At 46.5% G+C, this 27,355-nt stretch overlaps 1 protein-coding gene across 6 annotated transcripts in view; it reads right to left on the minus strand.

The window, feature by feature from the left end:
- Window positions 1-253: 253 nt before the first annotated feature.
- The window catches only part of PXN (paxillin), a 322,282-nt gene continuing 295,180 nt past the window's right edge, over window positions 254-27,355 (minus strand). For all 6 annotated transcript variants that reach the window (XM_078667665.1, XM_078667662.1, XM_078667666.1 and 3 more), the window contains 4 exons: window positions 23,589-23,762; window positions 22,926-23,007; window positions 11,838-11,986; window positions 254-5,960 (listed from right to left, as the gene is read on the minus strand). In XM_078667665.1, coding sequence (XP_078523791.1) covers window positions 5,694-5,960; window positions 11,838-11,986; window positions 22,926-23,007; window positions 23,589-23,762 — 672 coding nt within the window. In that variant the 3' untranslated portion in view covers window positions 254-5,693. The remainder of the gene's footprint in view (window positions 5,961-11,837; window positions 11,987-22,925; window positions 23,008-23,588; window positions 23,763-27,355) is intronic.

A 27,355-nucleotide genomic window follows, 5' to 3' on the forward strand; every position in this document is an offset into this window, starting at 1 on the left:
ACAGTGCCTTAGCCATTAGACCACATTTCACGCTTTTTCTTCAGTGAAGAATCCAGGCACTAAGTACACTCATACATTCATATGACATTACCTCTTGAAATCTGTTTGGATAGCCAAATACCTACCCGTCCCTTGGATTCTTGTTTGGAAAACCTTTCCCTTTAAATTTTCCATATGCTCCACTTCAAACTAGTCATTTTCATAATTTTCTCATCCTGATTATTAATCATGCAACATGAAAACTACAATAACATAAGTGAAAATAATGGCAACTTTTATTGGTGTAATCACAAGTTTAAAAAGGGAAGCAAAGTTAAATGTTTACAGAAATATAGCAAGTACACAAACGCCTGGGGAGGGTGAGGGTCTTGGGGGTACAATTTGTTCAAGCTGCAATCTGAGTGGTTCTGACCAGTCCTCTTTGAGTCTGTAAGAGTTCTTCAGACAGTGCCATGAACAGAGCACCAAGGATTAAAAGACTAACTCACAGAAACCCCAAACATAAGATTTTAACAAAACAAATAGTTAAAAAAATATATATATAATTTGCAGATGTATGTAGGGCTGGATCGTCAGGCTGCGGTCTTGGACCCACAAGTCAGTGTCCAGCAACTGTGCCTGAGGGGGTGTCAAGTGCTCATTCTACACCTCTGTATACAACTAATGACCACAGCGTTAATCCAGGCTTCAAAAGGCACAAAACATCGTCCACCCCCAAACACCAATCCTTGGAACCAGCAGATCTAGGGCACAATAGATGTCTATACTTCTGCATTCCTCAGGCCCAGTGGCACCTGTGCTTCCCTCACGACCTACCTCTGACAATGTGATAATCAGCACAGGAAGGAAGAAAGTACAACTATGGTACCAGAGGTTATGTGTATGCTGGAACATTCAGCAACTGGTAAATCAGTACCAGCTGCTGGTTCCACTGGTGCATTGGAACCAGCAGAGTTATGGTTCAAGAGCACAGCCCCGCTACTGAACCACCTGCAGTGCAAACTCTTACAATGTAAGCAGCACCTCTACTTGAGTCCCTGCAGGGCTACGTTATCAACCGAAACCATAAGATAACTATATCAGCTCCTAAACAACTACAGGTCCAAAGAGATCCCCAGTCGCCAAACGTGGTTTTGGTAGTATCTAGAACCAGCACACCGTTAGGAGGACCTGGAGATCATTACTGCACATGCCCTTCTACAAAAAGGCTCTGACTAGTGGTTATTAATTAACCGCCCTTGCCCTTCTGTGGAATGCTCTGCCCCTTCTCTCAGGCGGACTGTCTCCCTTCTGGTCTTTTGTTACCATATTATCATTTGTTCATTGACCTCTCTCACCCATACATGCACAAACCCTGAGGGTGTTTGTGTGCGCTATAATTGTTTTTTAGTATTACAACTATGGATCCATGGAGATTTTCAGAGCTAGTGTGACTATGCTTCAAGAAGTATTCAAAACCAGTAACACCCATGGTTTAATCGGTCCCCAGAATCTGCATAGCTAAGGACTTAAAGCTGCCCGGAAGATAATCAAAAATGGGCAAACCTCACTGCTTAGAAGTTTCCATAATCAGCACACAGATTGTTCAAAAACATATCAAGTCCTGGTACATCTAATTCCAAAAGTTTAGAACCTGCCACCCTTTTTCTCCATGGTCAACAAACCTACAGATATTCAAAACTGGCCCACTTACATTTCAGGAGGTAGTAAGAACTATAATAGTATGGAACATGGATTATGCAAAAAGTAGCAGATATTTAAACTGAAATGGTTATTGTTCCTGAAGGATCGAAACTAGAGCATTTATAATTCCAGAAGGATGCAGAGTTATAACACTCCTGGTACCATAGGAATGCAACATGTTAACATCTAAGGTACTCAAGATATGCAACAGTAGAAACATTATCGGGCCAAAGGAGTGCTGAAATAGACTAATAATGGCAACAGAGGTATGCAGAGTCAAAAAACAAATAGGTACATATGTATCTTAACTTCAGAACCAAAAACATTAGGCAGTTGATATCTAGCCCACTCAATTGTACCAGAAACAAAGTTTTTGATTGTGGCAGGGGCTGGTCCCTGCTGTATTATCACATCCCAAGCATTAGTGGGGACGTCCCGGTTACAGAATTAAAGTGGGCTGGGATCAGATACTTTCAAAAATAAAGAAGGGGGGTATGATTGAGGATCATAAACAATTTAATGGTGCAACTATGAAATATCTTTGGTAAAAATTCAGATCTGTTTATCATCATGTTCCAGTTCTTACATCCCTTCGTTTCTTCTCCTATCAGGTGCCCTCTCCTTTAATTAATCCTTCTTTAAGCTCCACTAGCCTGATTAGCTTACAGCTGGGAACAAATTAGCCCCTACAGTGGTGGCAGAACCCCAGTCTCTGTTGATTCCAGGAGGCTTCGGGTGAAGGTCTGGGGGCTTAAAATACAGCAGTTATAAGAGCAGCGAAAGCTGGAGTCATGCTTACCAGCCTGTGAAAAAAGAGACACCCACCCTCTAACAGGAACCACCCTTGATCCGCCCCAATAAGAATATTCAATGTTAAGAGGTCAGAGAGCAGATCCAGCAAAGAGCACTGCAGGATCTCGAGGTTAGATTTAATATATATTTATATATAAAAGTTATCTTTTTCCTTTAAATCACTTCAAAAAGTCTTTGTATTAGCATTACAATTTAACTGCATAATAAAGTCAAACTTTGTTGTAGAAATGTATCAATTATTATCAAAGACACCGTACAGTATTAGTGTAATAGGAAGACCCTAGACTGAACAGTTCCCATAGTCAGTAGAAGTTGATGGCAGAACAGTCAGCAGGAAACATTATTGCCACTTGTGAGCGGAGAAGGTCATCCAGTCTGTAGAAAGAGTACTTACATGAACCCATTTCCTCAATAAAAACTGAAAAAAATATTAAGGCAGTAGCTTTCTAAGCTTTGCTTTTCAAAATCCCAGCACAGTAAGATTCACACCTGAGAGCAGCCTCAAGTTGTGTACATATCCCATATTTATGGATAAATTCACACTAAATTTCGATATGTTCAGGTTAGAAAAAGGGAAAGGAGTTGAGAAGCAATGGCACTTATTTTTTCCACCGTAGTGAAGGTAGGTATATATATGAACACTGAGCAAAGGTGATGGGGGTAATTAGGGTTCAATGGTGCATTCAGGTTTCTGAAATAAGTGACCCAGAGAAAAGAGATCATCCAGAATATAGGAAAGAAGACTCCATGCCACACTTTTGTTTATCAACTATATAGCGGCTAGATTCACAGTTCAATGCAGAAATATTCCAGTGTCTTTGCCTTGGGGGTCAATCAGCAACTAGTTTTAAGGTCAAGTGAAGAGTGGCAACAAGGACACTAACCGTTAATCAGAGGTTTCATTGGTATTAGCCCAGTAACTAGATCAACAGCAAATCAAACCAAGCCAGCCAAGTTCATGGCAGAGCAAACTGGGTACATCATGGTCAAGCAACAGGGGCAATGCCAAAGAAAACTGGGTCCACCAGATCAATGGCCAAGCAACACAGTAAACTAAAATTATGGCAATGTGAATGACGGCCATGCACAATTTGGCAATGTCAAATATGGCACCGTGGTCCAGAGCAAACTGAGTCCACCAGGTCCACAGGAAAGTAATCTAGATTAACCCAACCAGATGCCCTGCAAAACAAACTGGGTCACATCAAGTCACACAAGCTGGACCAACCAGGACCACGTCAAACTAAACTGGGTGAATTAAGTCCACACCCAGGCAAAGTGGGTAAACTGTTCTAGGTCCAAACAAATAGGGTCAACCAACCCTTTGACGAAGTAAACTGGATCAATAAGATCCATGGTGAAATAAACTGGACAAAGTCCATGACTGGGTAAGCGGAGCCATACACAGTTACAGCCAATAAATCAAAGCCTACCAGGGCCATGACACAGGAAGCGAAGTAAACCATATCCATGGTAAAGCATAATGGTTCACACATCTAGGCCAATGGTCAAGCATGTCATATCAACCAGCTCAATGTTATAGCAATCTATATTAACCAGATCTATAGTAAAGCAGGTGGATCAACCATGCTTCTTACCAAGCTGGGCTAACGAGGAGCAGAGCCAAATAAACTGGACCAATCAGGCCCAAGGCAAATCTAGTTGGGTAAACATGTTCCATGATAAAGCAAAATGGGTCATATCTAGACCAATAGGCAAGCAAGACAGATTACACAGATGCATTTCAAAACTAGGCAGATACATCAGATTCATAACAAAGCAAGTAGATTACTGTACTTGTTATCGAGCAAACAGGGCTAATCAAGTGCATAGCAAAGTAAACTGTACCAACCAGGCCCATGGCAGAGCAAGCTGGGTCAACCAAATCCATGCCCACGCAAAGTGGGTTACATCCAAGTCCACGATTGGGTCAGCTTGATCACCTTTGTCCATGGTAAAGGACAAGGACATCTAGGTTTACAATACTACAACACAGGCAAATTATTGGAAACAAGTCAGACCAACAGACTCTCTGGTCATGATGATCAGGGCCATGGTCATGAAATATCAACTTTTAGGTTTATAGGGAAGCATGCAAGATGGACAAGACCATAGACTAGAATAATGGGGCAAAAGAGCTATAAACCAGCAAATTTGGGTAACAGGACAACAGACTAGAATTTTGGGAAGCTTGAAACAAATTTGTTAAATACTAGTGCCACCAGGGCCACAGATGAGTAAATAAGCGATTTGGACCAAAACCTAGAAAACTGGAATAAGGAGGGGTCAAAGTCATAAAATCTGGATAACAATTTACTTTAATAGGGTGATAAAGTCTATGGACTTGTAAGCTGAGTAAGACCAAGCTGTGGTCTGGTAAAATTGGATAACAATGAGCAAGAAAGCAAGGTCATTCAAATCTATGGAGAAGTATTGAGACAACCATCCTCATGCTCAGCTACCACAACCAAGTAAAATTATGAACTTGGTACAATCTGTTGTCTCTGTAAGCCAGCACAGCTCCAACTAGACTAGCAAGAGGCTTCGTCAAAAACCAAGACTAAAGGTTAAGTCGAAGAAGACAACAAGCGTTTGGGAGGGGAAAGGCCGCATTAATGAAACTTCATGCCACAGGGTGAAGGTATGTAAGGCATTGATGGCGAGGCACAATATTGCAAAAACTGAGAAAAGTATGAAATGCCCTTCTCCCCTTTAAAAGGGAGAAAAGTCACAAGGGGTCAAGATTGGAGTTGATAATCTACCATAGTTCTGCAGAAAAGAAAACACATGGGATATTGAGATGAAAAGTACTTCCCAGGTAATCTATGTGTGACCACAGCCCATGTTTTACATGGGAAAGGGCCTGCCAATGCTCTGAACTATGCTGGTAACCATCATATGTAAAGAGAACCATGCGAAGTCTCTTATTAGTAATGGTAGAGATTATTCGTCTAAGAAAATGCTGAACTCAAATGATAAAAACCCTCTATCACTTCACTGCCACACAGTGAGAACTGGAGAGGTATTTCCAGTTAAAATAGCAGGCACATCCTTCCTCTCCGCATTAAGGATGAGTTCCTGCCTATGTGTATGCTCCCCAGGGATCCCTCCTAAGATTTCAAGGCCACAGTAAAGGTGTGAGAGGTTGCCCTCTTGGGGCAGGAACGAAGCTCTGGGCCTACCGCATGCTTCAGGCTCTAGGAGAAGAGCTTGGGGAAGCAGTATTGACAGTAGGGCTTGTCATTTTGCTCTTTAAAGGTTCCTTTGTTAAGTTGCTTCAGGCAGTAGGCACAAACAAAATGTTCCGGGTGAAACTTCTTGGCCATTGCTGTGATGCAGCGTCCAGTGATGGGCTTCTGACAGCCAGAGCATAGCGAGCCACGGCGTTCATGGTAATGCACCTCACAGTAAGGCTGGCCGTCGTGTTCAAAGAAGCTGCCATTGATGAAGGGTGTGAAGCACTCCTGCAAGAAACAGAATGGAAATGAGCCACAAACACCCCCAGAGAGCATCAGCCAAAACAACATGAAAGGAGGCTGAGCCACCACGTGGCCCAGGTGTTCAATATCCAAATGCAGATTAGAGACTACCAGTCGCGTCAACAGACTACTGTGCCACACTTACAACCAGAGCCCCAGGGCATCAATATGCAACCGCAAATGAGGCCCGAGATGCAACCAAAGCTCCAGTGGAACCACAATCAAACCAGCACCAGACAATCAGTGCAGAAGAGGCCCTCCAACCGAACCACAAACCAAAGGAGCCATGCCAAACCTCAGCCCAGAGTCTGCTGCAGCATTTTCACCTATACAACTACTACTTGCAAGCACATCACACAGGTCCCAGACACAACCACAATCCAGGAGGTTCAGGTGCATCCACAGTTCAAGGGGTCACAGGTGCATACCCAATCCAAGGAGTACCAGGGCCATTCACTGTCCAATGGGTCCCAGATGCATCCACACTTCAAGGGGTCCCTACACTAACCCACAGACCTGGGCCACAACACCACGCATGGTTTAGGGGGTGGGTGGGTGGTGGCAAACCCGTACACAGCCCACAGATCACCCAGAAAACCACAGCAAAAGGAGCCACAGATGTGAAAATAGTCCAATAGACCCCAGAGCCATTGACAGCTGAGGGCATCCCAAATTAAACCAAAGGACACAGGAGGCTCAAATGTAACAACAGCCCAGGTGGTGCCAAAAATTAATGTCAGGTACCAGATGGAACACCTGGCAAAAGAGTCAAATGCTACTCAGAGAGATACAGTCATAACTCAAGTGAACCCATACACAAACTGCTGTGGGAACCTAGACACAACCACAGTCAAAGGAACCTAGCACACGCGGGGGGTCCAGACACACAACTACTGTGGGAGGGGGGTGAAGGGGAGGGCAGACACCCACCACCAAAGGAACACAGACACCAACAACCAGACAAGGCAACTCTGTCCCCACCACAGTCCAGGATGTTCTAGTCACTACAAAAGCCCAGGTAGACTCACACATCAAAATCCAAAGCCTTAGATGAAATCATAGTCCAACGTGAGATTATAGGTAACAAACCACAGAGGTGTTTGAGAGTAGGAAAAAACTCTGAGTGGAATATAGGTGTCACTGATGGATCGAGTGCACAGCAGAGTGAGGAAAATAGCCAAAAGAGGAAAGGATACAAACAGAGTAAAAGCTACAACAGCTAAATTGGTGAACAAAAGAGTTGACCCGCAGAAGGTGAGTGGAGGACACAAGCAACAGTGATGCTGTCGTCACTGAATGACAGAACTACTGACAATAAGAGATCATGGACATTTAGTTAAGGGTTTCAGGTGTCATCAAAGAGACAGCATGGAGAGAAAGAGGGCACTGCTACTAAAGGAAGACGCAGGATGGAAGATATGGTAGTATCAATTAAGCTGAAACAATCCAGAGAAAATTGAAAAAAGATTGGAAACTGTGAAAAAAACAAGAGGGCTGAATAATCAAAATAAATAAGGGAAAATTATTTGGATAGAGAAATAATATGGAGGAAAGAACAGTGAGGGCAAGGGAAAAGTGATAAAAAATTATAAGTATTGGGAGGAAAAGAAGAGAATAATCAGGATAGTACAAAGGTAACAAGATGCTGCATGTAAATTAAGTGAGGGGAGACCAGAGTCAAAAGTAAAAGACGTGAGATTGAGTGGGAGTCAAGTAGCAGAAAGAACTAAATTGATCTGCTCATACAAATAACAGACGGAGGCCCGGATTACGAATTTAGAAGTTATTTATCGCACATGATATATAAAAATACCATGGGGTTATTTATCGTGCGTAATAAACAACTATTACGAATTTGTGGGGAATAACATGCGGATATTGGTGTTTAATGTACCAAAATCCGCGTGGTATAAGATGCATGAAATAAGCCAAACTCGTAATTCTGACCTGTGTTTAAGCAGGGGTTTGCGTACGGGTTGAATTTATTGGTCCACTTGAAATCAGGGCCTCAGAAGGGTAAACAACTGAGACAATGAGGAAAGCAAATGAGAAAAAAAATTTCTAGACCGGTGGGACAAAATGAGCAAACGATTTCAAAGACAAAGAGAGAACAAAAGGGGGACAGATGGGTACAATGGGGAAACAAACCAGAAGAAGAGGAAAACAAACATTTTTGCAAAAAAGCCATTCCAACTGCGGGGCAGAGGGGAAGGCGCAGAGCGAAAGGGCAAGGGAAGGCGCAGAGCGAAAGGGCAAGGGAAGGCGCAGAGCGAAAGGGCAAGGGAAGGCGCAGAGCGAAAGGGCAAGGGAAGGCGCAGAGCGAAAGGGCAAGGGAAGGCGCAGAGCGAAAGGGCAAGGGAAGGCGCAGAGCGAAAGGGCAAGGGAAGGCGCAGAGCGAAAGGGCAAGGGAAGGCGCAGAGCGAAAGGGCAAGCGAAGGCGCAGAGCGAAAGGGCAAGCGAAGGCGCAGAGCGAAAGGGCAAGCGAAGGCGCAGAGCGAAAGGGCAAGCGAAGGCGCAGAGCGAAAGGGCAAGCGAAGGCGCAGAGCGAAAGGGCAAGCGAAGGCGCAGAGCGAAAGGGCAAGCGAAGGCGCAGAGCGAAAGGGCAAGCGAAGGCGCAGAGCGAAAGGGCAAGCGAAGGCGCAGAGCGAAAGGGCAAGCGAAAAGGGCAACCGGGGGGGGGGGACAGAGAAAAGGGCAACGGGGGGGGGGGGGACAGAGAAAAGGGCAACGGGGGGGGGGGGAGACAGAGAAAAGGGCAACGGGGGGGGGGGGGAGACAGAGAAAAGGGCAACCGGGGGGGGGGGGGGGGGAGACAGAGAAAAGGGCAACCGGGGGGGGGGGGGGGGGAGACAGAGAAAAGGGCAACCGGGGGGGGGGGGGGGGGGAGACAGAGAAAAGGGCAACCGGGGGGGGGGGGGGGGGGAGACAGAGAAAAGGGCAACCGGGGGGGGGGGGAGACAGAGAAAAGGGCAACCGGGGGGGGGGGGGGGCAGAGAAAAGGGGCAGAGAAAAGGGGCAGAGAAAAGGGGCAACCAGGGGGCAGAGAAAAGGGCAACCAGGGGGCAGAGAAAAGGGCAACCAGGGGGCAGAGAAAAGGGCAACCAGGGGGCAGAGAAAAGGGCAACCAGGGGGCAGAGAAAAGGGCAACCAGGGGGCAGAGAAAAGGGCAACCAGGGGGCAGAGAAAAGGGCAACCAGGGGGCAGAGAAAAGGGCAACCAGGGGGCAGAGAAAAGGGCAACCAGGGGGCAGAGAAAAGGGCAACCAGGGGGCAGAGAAAAGGGCAACCAGGGGGCAGAGAAAAGGGCAACCAGGGGGCAGAGAAAAGGGCAACCAGGGGGCAGAGAAAAGGGCAACCAGGGGGCAGAGAAAAGGGCAACCAGGGGGCAGAGAAAAGGGCAACCAGGGGGCAGAGAAAAGGGCAACCAGGGGGCAGAGAAAAGGGCAACCAGGGGGCAGAGAAAAGGGCAACCAGGGGGCAGAGAAAAGGGCAACCGGGGGGGGGTCAGAGAAAAGGGCAACCAGGGGGCAGAGAAAAGGGCAACCGGGGGGGGGTCAGAGAAAAGGGCAACCGGGGGGGTTAGAGAAAAGGGCAACCGGGGGGGGGGGGCAGAGAAAAGGGCAACCGGGGGGGGGCAGAGAAAAGGGCAACCAGGGGGGGGGCAGAGAAAAGGGCAACCAGGGGGGGCAGAGAAAAGGGCAACCAGGGGGGGCAGAGAAAAGGGCAACCAGGGGGGGCAGAGAAAAGGGCAACCAGGGGGGGGCAGAGAAAAGGGCAACCGGGGGGCAGAGAAAAGGCCAACCGGGGGGGGGGGGGAAGAGAAAAGGGCAACCGGGGGACAGAGAAAAGGGCAACCAGGGGGTGGGGGGGGCAGAGAAAAGGGCAACCGGGGGGCAGAGAAAAGGGCAACCGGGGGGCAGAGAAAAGGGCAACCGGGGGGCAGAGAAAAGGGCAACCGGGGGTCACAGAAAAGGGCAACCGGGGGGGGGGGGCAGAGAAAAGGGCAACCGGGGGGGGGGCAGAGAAAAGGGCAACCGGGGGGGGGGGGGGCAGAGAAAAGGGCAACCGGGGGGGGGGGGCAGAGAAAAGGGCAACCGGGGGGGGGGGGGCAGAGAAAAGGGCAACCGGGGGGGGGCAGAGAAAAGGGCAACCGGGGGGGGGGGCAGAGAAAAGGGCAACCGGGGGGCAGAGAAAAGGGCAACCGGGGGGGGCAGAGAAAAGGGCAACCGGGGGGGGCAGAGAAAAGGGCAACCGGGGGGGGCAGAGAAAAGGGCAACCGGGGGGGCAGAGAAAAGGGCAACCGGGGGGCAGAGAAAAGGGCAACCGGGGGGCAGAGAAAAGGGCAACCGGGGGGCAGAGAAAAGGGCAACCGGGGGGGCAGAGAAAAGGGCAACCGGGGGGGCAGAGAAAAGGGCAACCGGGGGGGCAGAGAAAAGGGCAACCGGGGGGGGGGCAGAGCGGAAGGGCAACGGGGGGGGGCAGAGCGGAAGGGCAACCGGGGGGGGGCAGAGCGGAAGGGCAACCGGGGGGGGGGGGCAGAGCGGAAGGGCAACCGGGGGGGGGGGGGTCAGAGCGGAAGGGCAACCGGGGGGGGGGGGGGTCAGAGCGGAAGGGCAACCGGGGGGGGGGGGTCAGAGCGGAAGGGCAACCGGGGGGGGGGGGTCAGAGCGGAAGGGCAACCGGGGGGGGGGGGGGTCAGAGCGGAAGGGCAACCGGGGGGGGGGGGGGCAGAGCGGAAGGGCAACCGTGGGGCAGAGCGGAAGGGCACCCGGGGGGCAGAGCGGAAGGGCACCCGGGGGGCAGAGCGGAAGGTCACCCGGGGGCAGAGCGGAAGGGCACCCGGGGGGCAGAGCGGAAGGGCACCCGGGGGGCAGAGCGGAAGGGCACCCGGGGGGCAGAGCGGAAGGGCACCCGGGGGGCAGAGCGGAAGGGCAACCGCGGGGCAGAGCGGAAGGGCAACCGCGGGGCAGAGGGGAAGGGCAACCGCGGGGCAGAGGGGAAGGGCAACCGCGGGGCAGAGGGGAAGGGCAACCGCGGGGCAGAGGGGAAGGGCAACCGCGGGGCAGAGGGGAAGGGCAACCGCGGGGCAGAGGGGAAGGGCAACCGCGGGGCAGAGGGGAAGGGCAACCGCGGGGCAGAGGGGAAGGGCAACCGCGGGGAAGGGCAACCGCGGGGCAGATGGGAAGGGCAACCGCGGGGCAGATGGGAAGGGCAACCGCGGGGAAGAGGGGAATGGCAACTGCGGGGCAGAGGGGAAGGGCAACCAAGGCACACAGTGGAAGGGCAACACAGGAACTGAGGCACAAAGAGGAAAGAGAACCGAGGTACAGAGCAGAAAAGAAACAGAGTTGCGGATTGTAAGGGGAACCGAGGTACAGAGGGCAGAAGGAATCTGCAGACAGAGTGGAAAACAGTGAGAGACAGGGAAAAAAACCCCAGAGTGGCTTCAATGAAATGCAAGAGAAGATTGTAAGGACGATCCAAGGAGAAACTGAGAAACAAATCAAAGCACAGGAGAAACTAAAGGAAACATATAGGAAATCATAATTAACAATTGGGGATGAGCTGAAATATAAATGTGGAAGGAACTATGATATACTTAGACAAGAAAAATCTACACAGCAGGCAATGGTACTGAAGGGATCAAGAGTGACAAAAAACAGGTCATAAATAATTGACAAGAAGGTGGAAATGAATCAAAATTCAGAAAAGGAACAAACTGAGAAAGTGGTACATGGAACATAACAGGAGGAATTAAGCACAGGACAGATAACAATAAGGGAGCTTTATAAGGCACACGGGACAAAGGAGAGCAAGACCATAAGGATGTGGAGAAGTAACCAGTAGGCACACTATCACTTACCCGACAAACAAAACACTCGGGATGCCAGAGTGAATTCAGTGCAGAAATGTAGTTCTCCAAGATTGCACGTGCACAGCCACCACATTTTGGAGCAAACATGTCAAAATAATCTTTGCGACAGTAGGCCTTTCCATCACGCTCATGGAATCCTGGTAAGAACGGAGAAAAGTAATTAGCAACAAACAAGGGCTAAAACTTAGAACTAGGCAAAGGTCAAAAATTTGAACTCAATAAGGGTAAAAAATTTGCACCAAACTAGGGCCAAAAATCAGAAGCATTCTCAAACAGAGGCATTCTTCCAATAAGCGGATAAACTACAAACTGGAGACCTATACCATTTTTCACTGTTTGTGTTAGCACATGACCAAAACTAATCCAATTAATTATGCTGGGTAGATAGACATAGTGGGTTGGGAGAGTTGTTCAAATTTGGGGGTGCTTTCCCAAATTTCCTAATGCAGCTAACAAAAAGTAGCCATTAGATGTGGATCTAGTGAATGGGATGGGTGAAGGGTGTGGTCTTTCAGAACACTATGTTACTGTGCACTTTGCATGCATTTCATGCCCTCAACATGTCTGCTATAATATATATCTAAACAAATATCCATTTTCCAGCTGCTCCCTTTAGTAAATCACTGTGAGAAATGTTGTTAATGGTTGACTAAGGTGTGAACCCTGGTCAAGCAACATCCACAATCTCTTCCCGGGTAAAAGGATTAGATTACCCTCTAAGCATCTGATCTTGGCATGTAGAGCTGTAGATTCACATTCTTTGCATACTCCTGCCATCAAGTGTTGGGTCCAGATGTTTGCAAGTTGCTTTTCTTCGAAGAAGTCTTTTCCAGGCACGAGGCGTAAGATGCTGGCTCTCTATATACCATACCAAAGTGAGGTATAGTGTGCACAGAGTCCAGTGGAACCCCAAAAGTAGGCAGAGGTAAAAGTAGATAATACCTTACTGTCTATTTGTGGTAGTGTAGGCGAGCAGTAAGGCTTTATCAGATGGTAGTGTTAAGCATCTATTGTACACACTCAGGCAGGAAATGATGTGTCGCACTCAAAAACTGAACTCAGTCCAATTTGTTTTCATAAAAATATTTAGTTGTATTTGATTTTCTAGAACCAAGCCAGGCCTGGTACACAAAAGTGTATTACTGTGCAAAAATAATGGAGCTTAATACATTTGAAATGCAGTAGAATGCAATTAGTTTGACAAAGTTACTTTTCATTTACTATTGTGAGTACTTTGTTCGTTACTTTTCAGAGTACTTTTTAAGTTACTTTTTCTACAAAGTGTGATTAGCCTAGATATGAAACTGGGACAATTCCTAGAAAAAGGTAAATAAATCAGTTTTTATAAATTTGCTGCTTCTTAGGGTTTCATACAAACCAACCCCACATTTAAAAGATTTTTCACAGAAAAGCAGTTAATTCAATCCTATGGGAGAAAATTAGGTTATTGGTTTTAAGGTAAGTGCTCGATTTTGAGACTGGAATTTCTGGGGTTAGAACTAGGGTCCCCCAAGGGTCAAGGATGCACTCTCAGAACACCCTCTGCGGCACTAGGGCGGCCAGGTGCAGTGTGCTGAGACCCAATGTTATCCAATGGGGGTTAGGGGGCCTCTGTTAAGTGGTTGCTTACAAGCAGGACACAAGGTTGTGGGAGCAAAGCTCCTGGACTTCGGTCAGGGCAAAGGGGGCTCTGATTTAGCACACAAGGCGCACCCACAGCGGCACAGGGGCGGCCGGTTGCTGTTTTGGAGCGGTTGTTTTCAATGGGCGTTGCCGGTTTTGGATTTTGGCTCCAGGCCTGGTCCAGGAAGACTTCCGGGAGGAACCAACAGCTGGGCAGGTAAGTTGGAGGGCTCTGGGACGTAGGTGCCCCTCTGGTTCTCTTCTCCAGGCAGCAGGGCAGTTGGATGCAAGGGTGTCTTTTGAGGTGGGATTTCACATTACCGAGCCACTCATGGTTGGCGGGTCACCGTGCAGAGGCTGCAGGCGATGTCGAGAGTCCTGGAGAGGTCAAACCCCCACTGGACTTTTACTCTGGAGCGCTGGGGGACCTCTCTGGGACTGGTGGACCACCAGGATTCAGGCCGGGTTTAGTGGTGGTTCCAGGCGTCGGGTTTCTTTGTCCTCAGCAGGCTCAGAGTCTGTCTTGGGAGATTCTTTCGAACAGAGCTGCTGTTCACATGAGATCCAGTCTTTGTTGAAGGCAGTGAGTCCTCCCAGGGTTCTGGAGGTCGCTGTCAAGCCGACTTTTGGCGCAGGATCTCTGGAAACTGCAGACGGGCCGTTAGGGCTGGGGCCAAGTTAGTTGTTCTCTGCAGTCTCCTTTATTTTATTTATTTGGAGACTTATAGAGCGTACGATTACCCAGAGGTGTCAACTTCGTAAGTTGGGGTAATCTGCCTTCTTGGTTCAGGGCTGCCCCCTAAATACTGTATTTAGGGGGCGGTTTAGGTGCCTAAAGGTCAGTAGCCAATGGCTACTGACCTTATGGTGACGACATCCTTGGTGTGCTCACCCCACGTGGGGGACAGGGCACAATCCCTAACACTGATTGGAGAGTGCCTGCCATCTGCAAGATGGCATATGCAGAAGAGTAGGTTTCACCTTGCCTCCCCCACCTGAGAGGTGGATGGGGCTGTTCAGATTTTTACTGCCTGTCTTTCTGCCGAAAAGGAGGGGAGACAGGAAGGAGGCCTGATCCTGATCGCAGCAGAGGCTGGGGGTCGCGTCACAATGGCGCAAGGCCTTTGAAGCTACCTTCCACAGAAGGATCTTCCTGACCTGGGGGGAGTTTGACCACCTCCGCCCAGAAAAGGCTTTGTTTGTGGGCTCAGCGAACAATGGCTCCCACCCCAGGGATCCAAAAGCTTGTCTTGTGATAGCAGTCTGGTGTTTACCAGTCAGGGAAGCCACCAGAGGCTGGTTATTTTTCAGGGGGCATCTTGAAGATGCCCTCTGAGTGCATTGTATAATAAATCCCACACTGGTATCAGTGTGGGTTTATTATGCTGAGAAGTTTGCTACCGAACTTCCCAGAATGCAGTAATGACAAACTCCCAGACCATATACTCTTTATGGCATTACTGCACTTACAATGTTTAAAAATGGACTTAGACACTGTAGGGGTACAGTTCTCATGCAACTGTACCCTCACCAGTGGTATAGTGCACCCAGCTAGATGGGTGTCCTGCCTAAACCTTACGGAGTGGGTTGCAGGCATGGTACACAGGAATGTGTGCCATGTCGACTTTTCACATTTCTCTACACCAAAACACGCAGTCTGCAAAGGCAGTGTGTGTGTGTGCGTGCGTTAAGGCACAGGACCTATAAGGGTGTCACAATATGTGCTGCAGCCCTTCGAGGCCTTCCAAGGTCACAGTGCCCTTGGTACCCATGGTACCTTTTACAAGGGACTTACACGAGGCCAGAGGTGTGCCAATTGGAGGTACAAAGGTACAGTTTTGGGAAAGAACATAGGCCCTTGGAACCTGATAGGCAGGGACCCAGGGCACATCAAAGTCGAAGTGCATCATAAATCTGGCAAAAGGTGTGTGGGTGTGTGTGTGTGGGGGGGGATTACTGCAAATTCTTAGACATTAAGTGTAGTAAAGCCATAAAGAGTATATGGTCTGGAAGTTGGTCATTAAGAAATCCACAGTTCCATAAGGCTTTACTGAAACCTCCGAAGTTTGGTAGCAAACCTTTCAGCACATTAAACCCACACTGAGGCCAGTGTGAGATTTAATGTAAAATCCACTGAAAGGGCATCTTAAACATGCCCCATGAAAAACGAACAGCTGTGGTGTGGTTCCTGAATGGCTGCCTGCCATTTGCCACCACCAGAGGTTTCCGGACCCCTGAGTAGACAGCCTGTGCTCTCTGGGTCCAAAGACAAAGCCCATCCTGGGCAGAGGTGTCATGCTGCCTCCCCCAGGATGGGTTGGGTCCACAAAGGTGAAGCTTTGAGGGCCTGCTGCCTCTGTGATCGGTCCATGCATTTTGCTGCCGCCAGCAACTGTCTCCCACCGGTTCTGCCCCCCACTTTGGATGGGAGAATTGGCGGAAAAAAACAAACTAGGAGGAGAGATGCACCCACCTTTGCCAACCTCACCCCTCAGGTGGGGGAGGCGAGGTGAAGCACATCTCAGTCCCCTTCATCTTGAAGATGAGGGGGACCCAACCAATCAGGAAGAGGCTTATGCCCCCCTCCCACTGAAGGGTGGCATAACAGGGGATGTTCCCACCTCAAGGAAGGGACCCACTAGTTCCGACTTGCACACCCTTTTTAACGTCTCTAAATCTCTAACTTAGGGGACACCCTGTACCTTGCCTACTCAGATTCGAGGAAGAAAGAAAGATCAAAGAGCAGTGCTGACCTAGGAAGAGGAAGACACCTTCTTCTTGCCGTGGTGACAATGATGGAGTCTGGCACGGTGTTTACCTGAATGTATTTAGGGTCCTTTGTCGAGAGTTTGTATTTTTTCTCCACTCTTGGGGTTCCCCTTTTTGCCAAAGCATGCTCCTTGAAAGCCTCCTTGGCCTGGTCCAGGATGCTTGGTAGCATTGGGAGGTATTGATTCCCCTTGGTGGATAGTGTTAAAGTTTCTAGGCGGTATCAGGAGTCTCCTTTCTCCCCCTCTAAGTGGAACCCGAAGGTATCAGCTGTTCTCTTCATGAGGCTGTTGTAGAAGGCTATGTTGTCTGGTGGCAAGCATTCTAGGGATAGCTACAGACCTCTTCTCCTGGGCTGCCTGTGTCGAGGTCGTTCCATTCTTCCTCAAAAGTCTGAGGCTTCCTCTTCTTCTGGAGCGTCGAGTTCTTCTTCGACGTTCTGTTCGTGAGGTTTGGGGATTGCCGGAGCTTTGAGGGTATCTTCCTCCTCCTGGGCGTTTGCGGCAGCGACGGGTTTTGCAGCAATTCTGAATTCCTTCAGCGCCTTGTCGAACTCCTTTTTTTCGTGTAAGGAGTGCCGCCATTTCTGCTTCCAGATGTCTTTTTCTCTACCTCGGGGGCCCTTCGGGCATCTGAGGCCGGGGAGATCCTCTTCTTGGGTGTGGTGGATTCTGCCTCAGAGGGTGTGGTTTCCCCTTCGCTGCTCTCGTTTGACACCTGCCTTTGTCGATTTCGACAATCTTCCCTCATCCGTATCCCTGGGGTGGAATAAGTAGGTTTATTTTGGTCGCGGCTGACCCTTGCTCTTCGTTTTCTTTGATGCCTGGGGTGTCTTTTGTGCCTTTTTTTCGAGGCCCTTGGTTTCCGACAGGTGCAGGCTTTTTACCTTGACCATCTTCTTCTCTGCGTCCTTCGTCGTCTTCTTCATGGTATGCCTCTTCTCGGCATCCTCTTCTCGGATCTTGACGTTAAACACGCGTGTCGATTCTGCGGCCACTCCCTGGTCATCCTCGCTGCTTGAGAGGCCCCAAGTCCCTCAGCGATTGTTGTTTACGGCTTTAGAGCAGGGCTGCGTAATGGTGCTCCCTTCTGCTGTCGACGTGCCTTGAGCATCTTCGACACAAACATCTTGCAGTCTTGATCCCGGTGATCCCTTGGCAGGTAGAGGTTACAAATGTCCTGTGAATCACGTTGTGCAAGCTTGTGGTGGCAATTTGGGCAAAATTTGAAAGGGATATTTTCCATGGCCCATATATTGCCCTCTTTCGATCCATCTGCGTCGTTGCTCCGGCAGGGTTCCCCGATGTGGAAAGGTGTCCGGAGATCTCTCTCCAGCTCTGGTGTCTTCTCAGACGATGACTTCTCACTCGAATTCCTTGATTCTGTGGTCAACGATGCCCCAAATAAGGAGAACCCAGACTATTCCAGACCCAACCACTAGATGGTGGAATAATGTACAGCATGTGAATCCAGAAAATGATTCATTCTGCAAAAGGATTATGTTACTTACCCAGTAAGCAACTGTTCTTGGCATGTAGAGCTGCAGATTCACATGATTTGCATATTCCTGCCATCTAGTGTTTGGTCTGAATGTTTGAGAGTTGTTTTTCTTCAAAGAAGTCTTTCCAGTCATGAGGTAAGGGGACTCCTCCTTTTGGGGATCGTGTGCATGGGCATTGATTCAATTTTTAGGTTTTGTTTTTTTCCGCCATCGGGTTCGGAGGTGTATTGCTGACCTCCGGTTCGAAACAGTTCTTCAGGTTCTCCCCGGTGCGCAATCAACTGTACCCACAAGGGTATTTTTCGGTACTTGTTTCCCTGTTCTCAGCATATCGAATCATTCGTCAAATTCTCCATCTTTTTTTTTTTATTATTTTTATTGAGAGTTCATAAAAACAAGATCAACATTACAGAATAAGTTGGTAAAAAAGCTTTAGTACAATAGATGGCATATGTTTATACATAAATAATCAACGTTCAAGTATCCATGACATAAATATGAAGTGCAATAAATAATTATAAAGTGCGGAAGTGCTTGAAAGTGCATATAGGCAGACTAGTGATTATAAAGGTATCTTTCACAGTTCAAAAACACTCCAGAACTTTTCATATTTTTTGAGCGCCCCTGATCTGAGCGCATATTTTCTTTCCCTACCCTGTGTACGTATTAATTTAGCCTTCCATGTCTGAAAAGACGGTACTTGATTGGTTTTCCAGAGCTGCAATATGAGTGATTTAGCTATTAGAGAAGCTATGAAAAGAAATTCGTCATATTTGGTGTTAATCGCTGAGCAGCCTAGAACAGGGACTAAATCATCGAATGTTATGGGAGTTTTAAGCTCAGAAGAGAGGTATTTTTCAATATCACTCCATAGTGGTTGGATTTTAGGACATTCCCAGACGATGTGTTTCCAGGTCCCTTTTTCCTCACATCGGAAACATTTATCGTCTACTATAGGAAAGATATTGTGGAGATAAGAGGGAGTTGTGTAAATCAACCATTTATTATAAAATTGCATGCGTTTAAAATTAGCGCCGCGGAAGATTGTTTTATTAAATTTGTTTATTTTGTCCCAAATTTGTCGATTAATTTCAATATCCTCCCTTTTTTTCCACCTCTCAATCTTGTTCGAAGATTCCTGCTTGTCCTCTTTTAATATTTTAATCCAAATACTCATCTTTTTTTGAGTTCTGTTGTTCAGTGCTGTAGAGATATTTTCCTTAAGGTAAAGATTTCCTATATCCAGCTCTCTGAGTATTGGATTCAACATAAAAAAGGACCATTTCAAAACTGAATGAGAGTGGCTCATCTTCTCCATCTTCGAACAAAAACCGTGTGGGCGGCCGCTGGGCCTAGCCGTGCCGGTCCAGCCATCTGCCGCTGGAATGGCCTCCATTCCAATACTCTCCTTGGTGCCACGCCAAGTACCCTTGCTCCGACTTTCATCAAGTTTGTAACTTGTACCTCTCTTTGGAGCACAAGGAGGAAGACTGTGACGCTTGTAAATCATTTCAGTCCAAAAAGACTCTACGCGATCGTCGGGCTCGATGACGAGAAATGCAAAGTCAACTGTTGTTTTGTTTGAAGAAAACAGTAACTTTACCTCAAGCCAACAAAAGTCTTACTTACCTTGTACTGTGAGATCCTTATGTGTGGTATCTAGGCATACCACCCCGAGGATTCAAAATTATCTAAAAGTAACTGATAAGTATTCTAAAAGTAATTATGGTGCAATGTAAACTGCTTTTTGAATCAATACCAACCTCCAACTATTGTAAATTCAATCACAACTGCATGTCGGTCCTGGACCCCTTCTCCGGGCCCCCAATGATGAAGAACTAAGTGTAAGCGCTGTCACACTCCCATTATCTACGGTGAAAACGCTCCTGCGACCGGTGTGGGGGGAGCGCACAGCCATCATGGAGACACCATACCTGCATGGAGAGGGCAGAAGCACGTTGGCGGCTCCCATGCCAGCAAAGGAGAATGCCGGCTCAGGTGGGCTCCATGAGCTGCCCCCTACAATGTGGCCATGTGGGGTGCCCAGGTGGGACAGGTCACCCTCAACAAAAAAAGAAAAATAAGAAAGCAAAAGTAGCTGTGTGGCTCGAGGCGCCATGGCAATCTGGAAATGCGGCCTGAGCCGCCTTATTAATATTCATGTTCCCGCGCATGAGCCCCCATAATGACCTGCAGGGCTCTTCTCTGCCCAAAGGTTTCTGTTTAGGCTATGGATACTGGGTAAGGAAGCAGTACTTGAGCCATTCTCCGAGGGAGAACAAAACAAGAAGAAGATTAAGTGAAGGCGGCACTAGCTGACTAAAGAGAAAGAAGCAAACAAGGATGACAAAGAAGCCAACCAGTGGTAAGCAATGGGCGTTCTCAAAGCCCACTGTAAGTAAACTAAATGTCTTCCAAGCGACAGCCATGCTCTTTCTCAGGCAACACCTAAAAAGGAGGTGGGGGGGTATAGAGCAGAGGAGAATAGGCAGGCATGACAGGTGAAAATGGGGAGGAGAGTTTTAAGAGACACGGATGAGGGAGGAGAGGATCAGGAATGGAACAGGACAGTAGAGGTGTAGAGTTGGACACAGGCAGAGGAGAAGCGACACAGTGAGGAGAAAGTGAAATAGAAATACAGGGGGGAAGATATCAATAGACTAAGACACTTAGAGGGGGTAGAATTAAATACATTTTGATGGAACATGGCTGCTAGGTCCTTCTAGTCTTGAATCCTAGACCTGGATTGGCTGCAGGGGACACCTGAAAATCCTCCTGATCGGCAGATGAATAGGAGGCTGGTTTCAGTGTCAGTGTGCTCCTGGAGTTTCAGCCAGTGGTAGGATTGGAAAACATTTACCCAGATTCCACAAATTGGGGGTTAAGGTGTGGCAGCGGAAAGAGGGTGGAATCACGAGGGGTGAAGTAATAAAAAGTCTGATGGTCAACTTATATATTTCTTTTCAAAACACTCTGGAACAAAGTAATTGGCAACAAGAACAAATGTGACAGTGAATCTGTTCTGGCCTACTTAATTGGTCATAAAGAGGCTATATTATAATGTATCTTATGGGGTTAAGGCACCTACTGCATAGATCTTTGTGTGCTCAGCAATTAAATAGCATCATTGTATCCCTATTACCTGCACTGCTCCAAGATCATTTTGGCCTTACCAACTCTAAGGAACCGGCATGAATATGATTTACTGCTGTAGATAAATATTTCCCCTAGGTAGTATGCCATACAAGGAAGTATGGCAGAATTTGACTGGATTCCCTTTAGAACTACTTGCGAAGTATTTATTTTCTGGGAAATAAATCTGCCAGTCCTATATCTCTGAACCCTCACAAAGTACCTTGGTTTTGTTAGGTGGAAATGGACTCATTAAAACATTTTCCATGGCTGCATTAACCTCCCTTACCTGCAGCAGCACCACAGGGTTCTTGATCTCCAATTTTACCATTAAAGCAGTAACATTACTCTAGACCTCACAAGTGTTTAGTCTATTTGAAAGCGAAAAGTGCAAAATCAGTGATCCAAGTTACAGCAAGTCACATTGTGTCATGAAATGCTTGCAGCTTTAAGAGCTTAAAGTAACAAATCCAATGCACTACCCTATCTCCAACTCTATATCTCTCGTAATATATCTACTGCTTCAACTCGGACTCATTTCAAACCTCATTTTACTACTCTCTCCAATGCACTACCCTATTTCTCAACCTATACCGCTCTCAATATATCCTCTACCTCCACTATCTCATTTAACCCAAACCCCATACCACTACTATGATCTCAAAAATAACCCTTTCTAGACTCTTTCCTCCTCTACCCTCCTTGCATCATCTCATACCTCTTTTACTATTCAGATCTCCCAAACAAGCCTTTCGAAACCCTTCCTTTTGACTCTTCCCCTCTACCTCCCCATTACTCATCTTAAACTCCCTCCTAATGCTATAACCCCCCCAAAAAAGAAAAAAAATCCCGACCCTTCCTTCTCTCTCTTCACTATTCCTTTTCATTCCAAATAACAAACTAACATGTTAACCACTCAAATTAATTTAATATTTCCCTATACTAATTCTCCATTAATCGTGTTTGGGTTCCAGAGTAGCGTGCTACTCTGGAATCTTGGGGTAGCAAGCGCTATATAAACGCAAACCTTTTCCCTCTTCTATCCCTCAACAATTCTTCTCAATCAAAATAATAGACTATTATAGCCACCGCTCAAATTACTTTTATATTTCACTATACTAATTCACCACTAATCCTTTATGCGTTCCGGAGTAGCATGCTACTCGCAAAAAGCGCTTTGATGCCTCGTCAGGGGTAGTAAGCGCTATATAAGTGCAATTACAATACAATTTCCTTGTGAAGTCCTGCATTTGAGAGTATATTTTACCTATCTGTGCCAAGTCCTGCTTGGTTCTAAAAATAAAACATAATATACCTTTTTTATACCTACCCAATTGGTTTGGATTCCGTCTCTGAGTGGGTGCCTACAGTCTTGATTGAGCAAATACAATAAATGCTTAACACACGCTCTAGATAAGCCAACTGCACCCCCCACTCTCACAAAAAGAGCTGTTAGTAGTCATCTAGGCCTCTGCTATACCTCTGGGGACTCCCTGGACTCTGCACACTATAACTTACTTTGGTATAGTATATACAGAGCCAGATTCTACACCTATGCATCTTCTGCGGCTTGGAAATGGATTTTCCTCCATGAATTATCAGTAGATAAATAAAGAATAAAGTGGCACCAGCTAGCTATGAATTGATTAAGGTCAGAATCTGGCTAATACCTTCTGTCTGGATAAAGTGAAGTCTGTTTTTAGTTGGTAGCCTTAGTCATTGAAGATCAAGATGACTATGTTCTAGGTAGATATTCCCTTTCCAACCATCGCCAAAGCATTGGATTCCCATTTTTTGGTGTGAATTGGTTGGCAATTGTTTGATCAAGATTATTCTACAGGCCATGAGGCAGTTTGCAAGACAGAAAATGCCACATATATGGTGGTGGAGTGCAGAATGTGGCGCAGGATAAACACATACAGAAAGCAAAACCCAATCCCATATTCAGCACTTAGCATGCCATGACAAACACCAGACTGTGGGATAGAATTAGGTTTTCACTAATCGTCAACCTTTGGCACTGGCAAAAAGTATCCACATCTCTGCTTTACCTTCTGGTCCAAAGAAAGCACCGCACTGAGCACAGAAAAAGTGCTCCGGGTGCCATGTCGTGTCCAGAGCAGTCACCACTTTCTGTAAACAGAAAACAAAGTCACTGTGAGAATCAGACTCATAGGTAAGCAAAAAAGATAAGTGTACAGAAATGGAAAGGTAAGGGAGAAAGACCTACAAGAAGAAAGAGTATAAAGATATTCAATAAGAGCAAAGTGATCTGTGCGAAGTAAGACAAAATGCAGAAGAGGGGACAAAGGAACTGGTGATGTGAACTGAGAATATGGTAATGGAGGGTGGGAGTGGTATAGATGAAGAGATAGGGTTCAATAGAATGAATGAGTATTCTTTCTCGTTCATACTGGAAATAAGGAAAGTAGGCCTGAAGGTAAACAACAAAAAATTGTGGCAGTGCGCTGCTTTCGAAATGCCATTAAGGATGCAACAAGAGTACATACTATCTCAGGCTAGTGCAAAGTAAGTCATATGTCAGGCTATTCTTGTAATGTCTTTATCTAAACACAACACTATTAGTGCAGCCTGGAAGTCTTCTCATTTCACTGTGGCCCTGTTGGCTTCTGCCTAGAAAGGATGGAAGCATCTCTGGACACTAAGCATCTGGAGTAGCGTTGTATATGGATCTGAAATTCAGAGCTACTTACATCCAAGATGGGCCCATTGCAATAGTAGCAGCGAGGTGAAAATAGGTTGTGGTAGTCCTTTTCACAGTAAGGCTGTCCATCACGTTCAAAGAAGTTGCGAGATCCAATCTCTTCCTGGCAATGTGTGCAGACAAAGTGCTCTGGATGCCAAGTCCTCCCCATGGCGGTGACCACCTGTGGAAGCAAAGACATGAGTGGGGTATGATGTGCTGATCCTCTCTTCTCCCACACAAACGGGTAAGATGAAGCACAGTGGGCACCTCTTACAGTATTCCTGCAACTGTACACATACGGAGGGGCAAGCCATAAAGAAAAAAAGAAAAACTCATCCTAAAATAAACGAGGGAGACATGACTCGAGTTGTGGTTAAGGCCAGATTTCTCTTGGTTGCACTGGAAGAAAAAATGCTTTTAATGTCTTCTTATCATTTTGCCTTAACTGTGGCTTTAACAATGACTGATTTTGCTCTGCTAAGCACCAGCAACATGCCTGGTTAGCAAGCAAAAAGAAATGTGTTACTTACCTGTAACTGTAGTTCTCCAGTATTGGAATCTTTCATAGATTCACAGGCTTGAATCCTTTCATGTCGTCGAGATAGGAGTCCCTAGATACTTTAATAAAGCAATATAGTGATAACCTAGGCCTTAGTTTAGTAACCTATCAGTCATTCTTTAACAAAAGAGACCAAATGTAGGTGTTAACCAATTAAGATGAATCACCCTCTAGAGCACGCCTTTGAGAAGTTCCAGTCACTCAGATTTTAGACCACGAGTGCAATCAGAAAAGTACTGCGGCAGATAGGTGAGCTTCCCATGGGAGGAGGGTGGATCGCATGTGAATCTATGAAAGATTCCAATACTGGAGATCTACAGTTACAGGTAACTAATTTCTTACTCTAGTGTTGGAACTTTCATAGATTCACATGCTTGAATCAGATTAAACAGCATTAAATAGCATATTTGCAGGATTAACCAATTTATAATAAATAAGAGCAAATAATATGCATATATAAGAAAGAAACCTGAAAACAATGCTCTTAATAAAGGATTATAGTTAAAAACATCTCAGTCTTTATTTAACAATGTAAACCACCATGGAAATGTGTGTAAACAAATAAATGGATGGTGGGAAAACCGGGATAGCTCACCTTTATTGGAAAAGAAGCTGGAGCACTGCTTGGTCAACTGCTGCATTGTTGAGAACCGCTGAGTCCAAGCAGTAATGGTGGGTAAAGATCTGTCTGTTCTTCCATGTTGCCGCCCAGCTGATTTCAGGAAGAGACACCCTGGCGAATAATGCTGTAGAAGTAGAAATAGTTCTTGTTGAACTGGGCTCGACCCGTGACGTGAAGTATCTGCCAGCCTTCTGGTGACAAAACTGGATTGCATGGGAAAACCATCGAGAAATTCTTAAAGTTGAGAGTGAAAAGCCTTTCCATGGAATACCGTAAATAATGAATAGTTGAGAGGATTTGTAGAAAGATTTAGTTGTCTCCAAGTAAAGCTTTAGGCATCGCTTGACATCAAGAGGATGAAGTGTTCTCTCTGCTGATGTCGAAGGATTTGGAAAGAAAGTCTTGAGAACTACGGGTTCATTCAGATGAAAGTCTGAGAGGACTTTGGGAATGAATTTAGTGCAGAAAGGAATACACTCAGGCTCAGAAGTCCCATAAAAAGGAACTAAAAGATGAAACATGGCTAGTGCTGCACGAAGCTTCACAAAAGAGGGACAGTGCAGCTTTCTGGCGAGTGGTCAACGCTCTATTTCTTAAAGCCGAAGATACACCTGCGGTAGAAATTGCTATTGGAGAAAACCTGTGGGAGAATTTTTCTCTCCAAAGTATATAAATCTGGAAAAGAAGATGTATTGTGACAACTAAAAATACAACAGTAACACAAGAAATTACGGCCACAGCCGGTGAGCACATTGAACTCTCTTTTTCCCTGGAGGAAATAACATATGCAATACCTGAGAGTAAGGGAGGTAAGGCACCAGGCCCCAGGCCCCGCCGGTGTCCCGGTAGACCTTTTTAAATATAATTTGCTTTTATGGGGTCCACATTTAACGAAGGTTTTAGCAGCCTGCTGTACTACTGGATTCATCGAGACGTGGTCAGAATCCATTGTGGTACCCATTTTTAAAAAAGGTGACAGGCAGGATCCAGCATGCTACCGTCCAATATCCTTGCTGGATTCACTGGTAAAAATAGCGGGACGCCTCCTCTTGAATCGGTTGCAAGACTGGGCAGAAGAAAACCAGGTGCTCTCAGACCTGCAATCTGGGTTCCGCCAGGGCTTGGGAACGCTCGAACAGGTACTGAACCTTAACATCCTGACAGGGAAGTACACGCTGTCAAAAGAAGGAAAATTATATCTAGCCTTTGTAGACCTATTGGCAGCTTTTGACTGCGTGGTACATGAAAAATTATGGGCGATTTTAACTACTATGGGGGTGGAGAAATCATTAATTTAATTTTTAAGACAACTTTACTGCAACACCAAAGCAAGGATCCGTTAAGGACTCAAAGGAGAATGCACTGCACCGTTCAAGGTCGAGAGGGGGGTTAGGCAGGGATGTGCCCTGGAACCGTTTTTATTCACTCTTTATACCAATTGTCTTAAACAAGCACTGGTAGAGGGGTGTCAGGACCTGCTACAAATAAATAGACGCCCTATACCCGCCCTCTTCTATGCGGATAACGCAGTACTGATGGCCCGTACTCCATTGTGATTCCAAAGGGTACTTACTAGGTACACGGAGTACATGGAGAAGCTTGGCCTGCGCGTTAATATTTCAAAAACACTTATAATGAAGTGCGGCCAAAATAGTACCAGGTACAGGGAGATTTTTATTGGCAATAGAAAGGTTGAATCTACAACAACATTTCCTTATTTAGGTATTTTATTTGACAACAAGGGAATCATGGAATCAGGCCGTAAAAAACAGGAGTCTGATTTTTATGAAAGCTGCTGCGGCCCTGGCTAACTTTGCAAAGAAGCTGGGAAGAAAACCTCCAGCCGAACTCCTGGAAATTTATAAGGCAAAGAGCACCAGCATAGCAATGTACTAGGCGGGTGTATGGAGCTACAGCGATACCAAACCTATCCAACAAGTGGAAAATGCTTCTTTAAAATACCTCCAGACAGTACTTCTATTTATGTATGCCACTCAGAATTAGGTTTGCCTCACATTTCAGATACAATTAAGATCCAACCAGTCCAGTTGTGGCATAGGATTTGGACCTCCACTACAACTTCCATTAACCAAGATGTTTTAAAAGATAGCCTCACGTTAGACTGGGCTTTGGAGATCCCCTGGCTGAATTATGTAAAAAAAAAAAAAAAAATCTGGGTCATCAAGAATATTTTAACAATCCTGATATTTTGCCTATGGTAAATAGAACATTTCTTTAAAAATCCTGTATGACACTCATGGAGGCAAACAGATTTGCAAGTGAGGCAGCTAAGTCGTAGGTACAATCCAATCAACATACTCACTAGATTTGGTACTCAGCTGTACTTACATTTTGCATTAAGTAGGTATGATCGATTTGTTTTAACCCATTTTAGATTTGGATTTTTCCACCGTGCAGTAAGCTTTCCCGAATTAAACGCCTCGTCTCCAACACTAATTAGCTGCCCCTGCGATAACCAATCCCAGCAATCAACTATGCATGTGGTTTTATTTTGTAAATTTTATGTAACGCAAGGGAAAAGATGGATTTGACCTGTTTTAAGACTCTGGGGACTGAGACAATGCAGGCCTGC

Source organism: Lissotriton helveticus, chromosome 11, assembly GCF_964261635.1.
Source record: "Lissotriton helveticus chromosome 11, aLisHel1.1, whole genome shotgun sequence".
Lineage (NCBI taxonomy): Eukaryota > Metazoa > Chordata > Amphibia > Caudata > Salamandridae > Lissotriton > Lissotriton helveticus.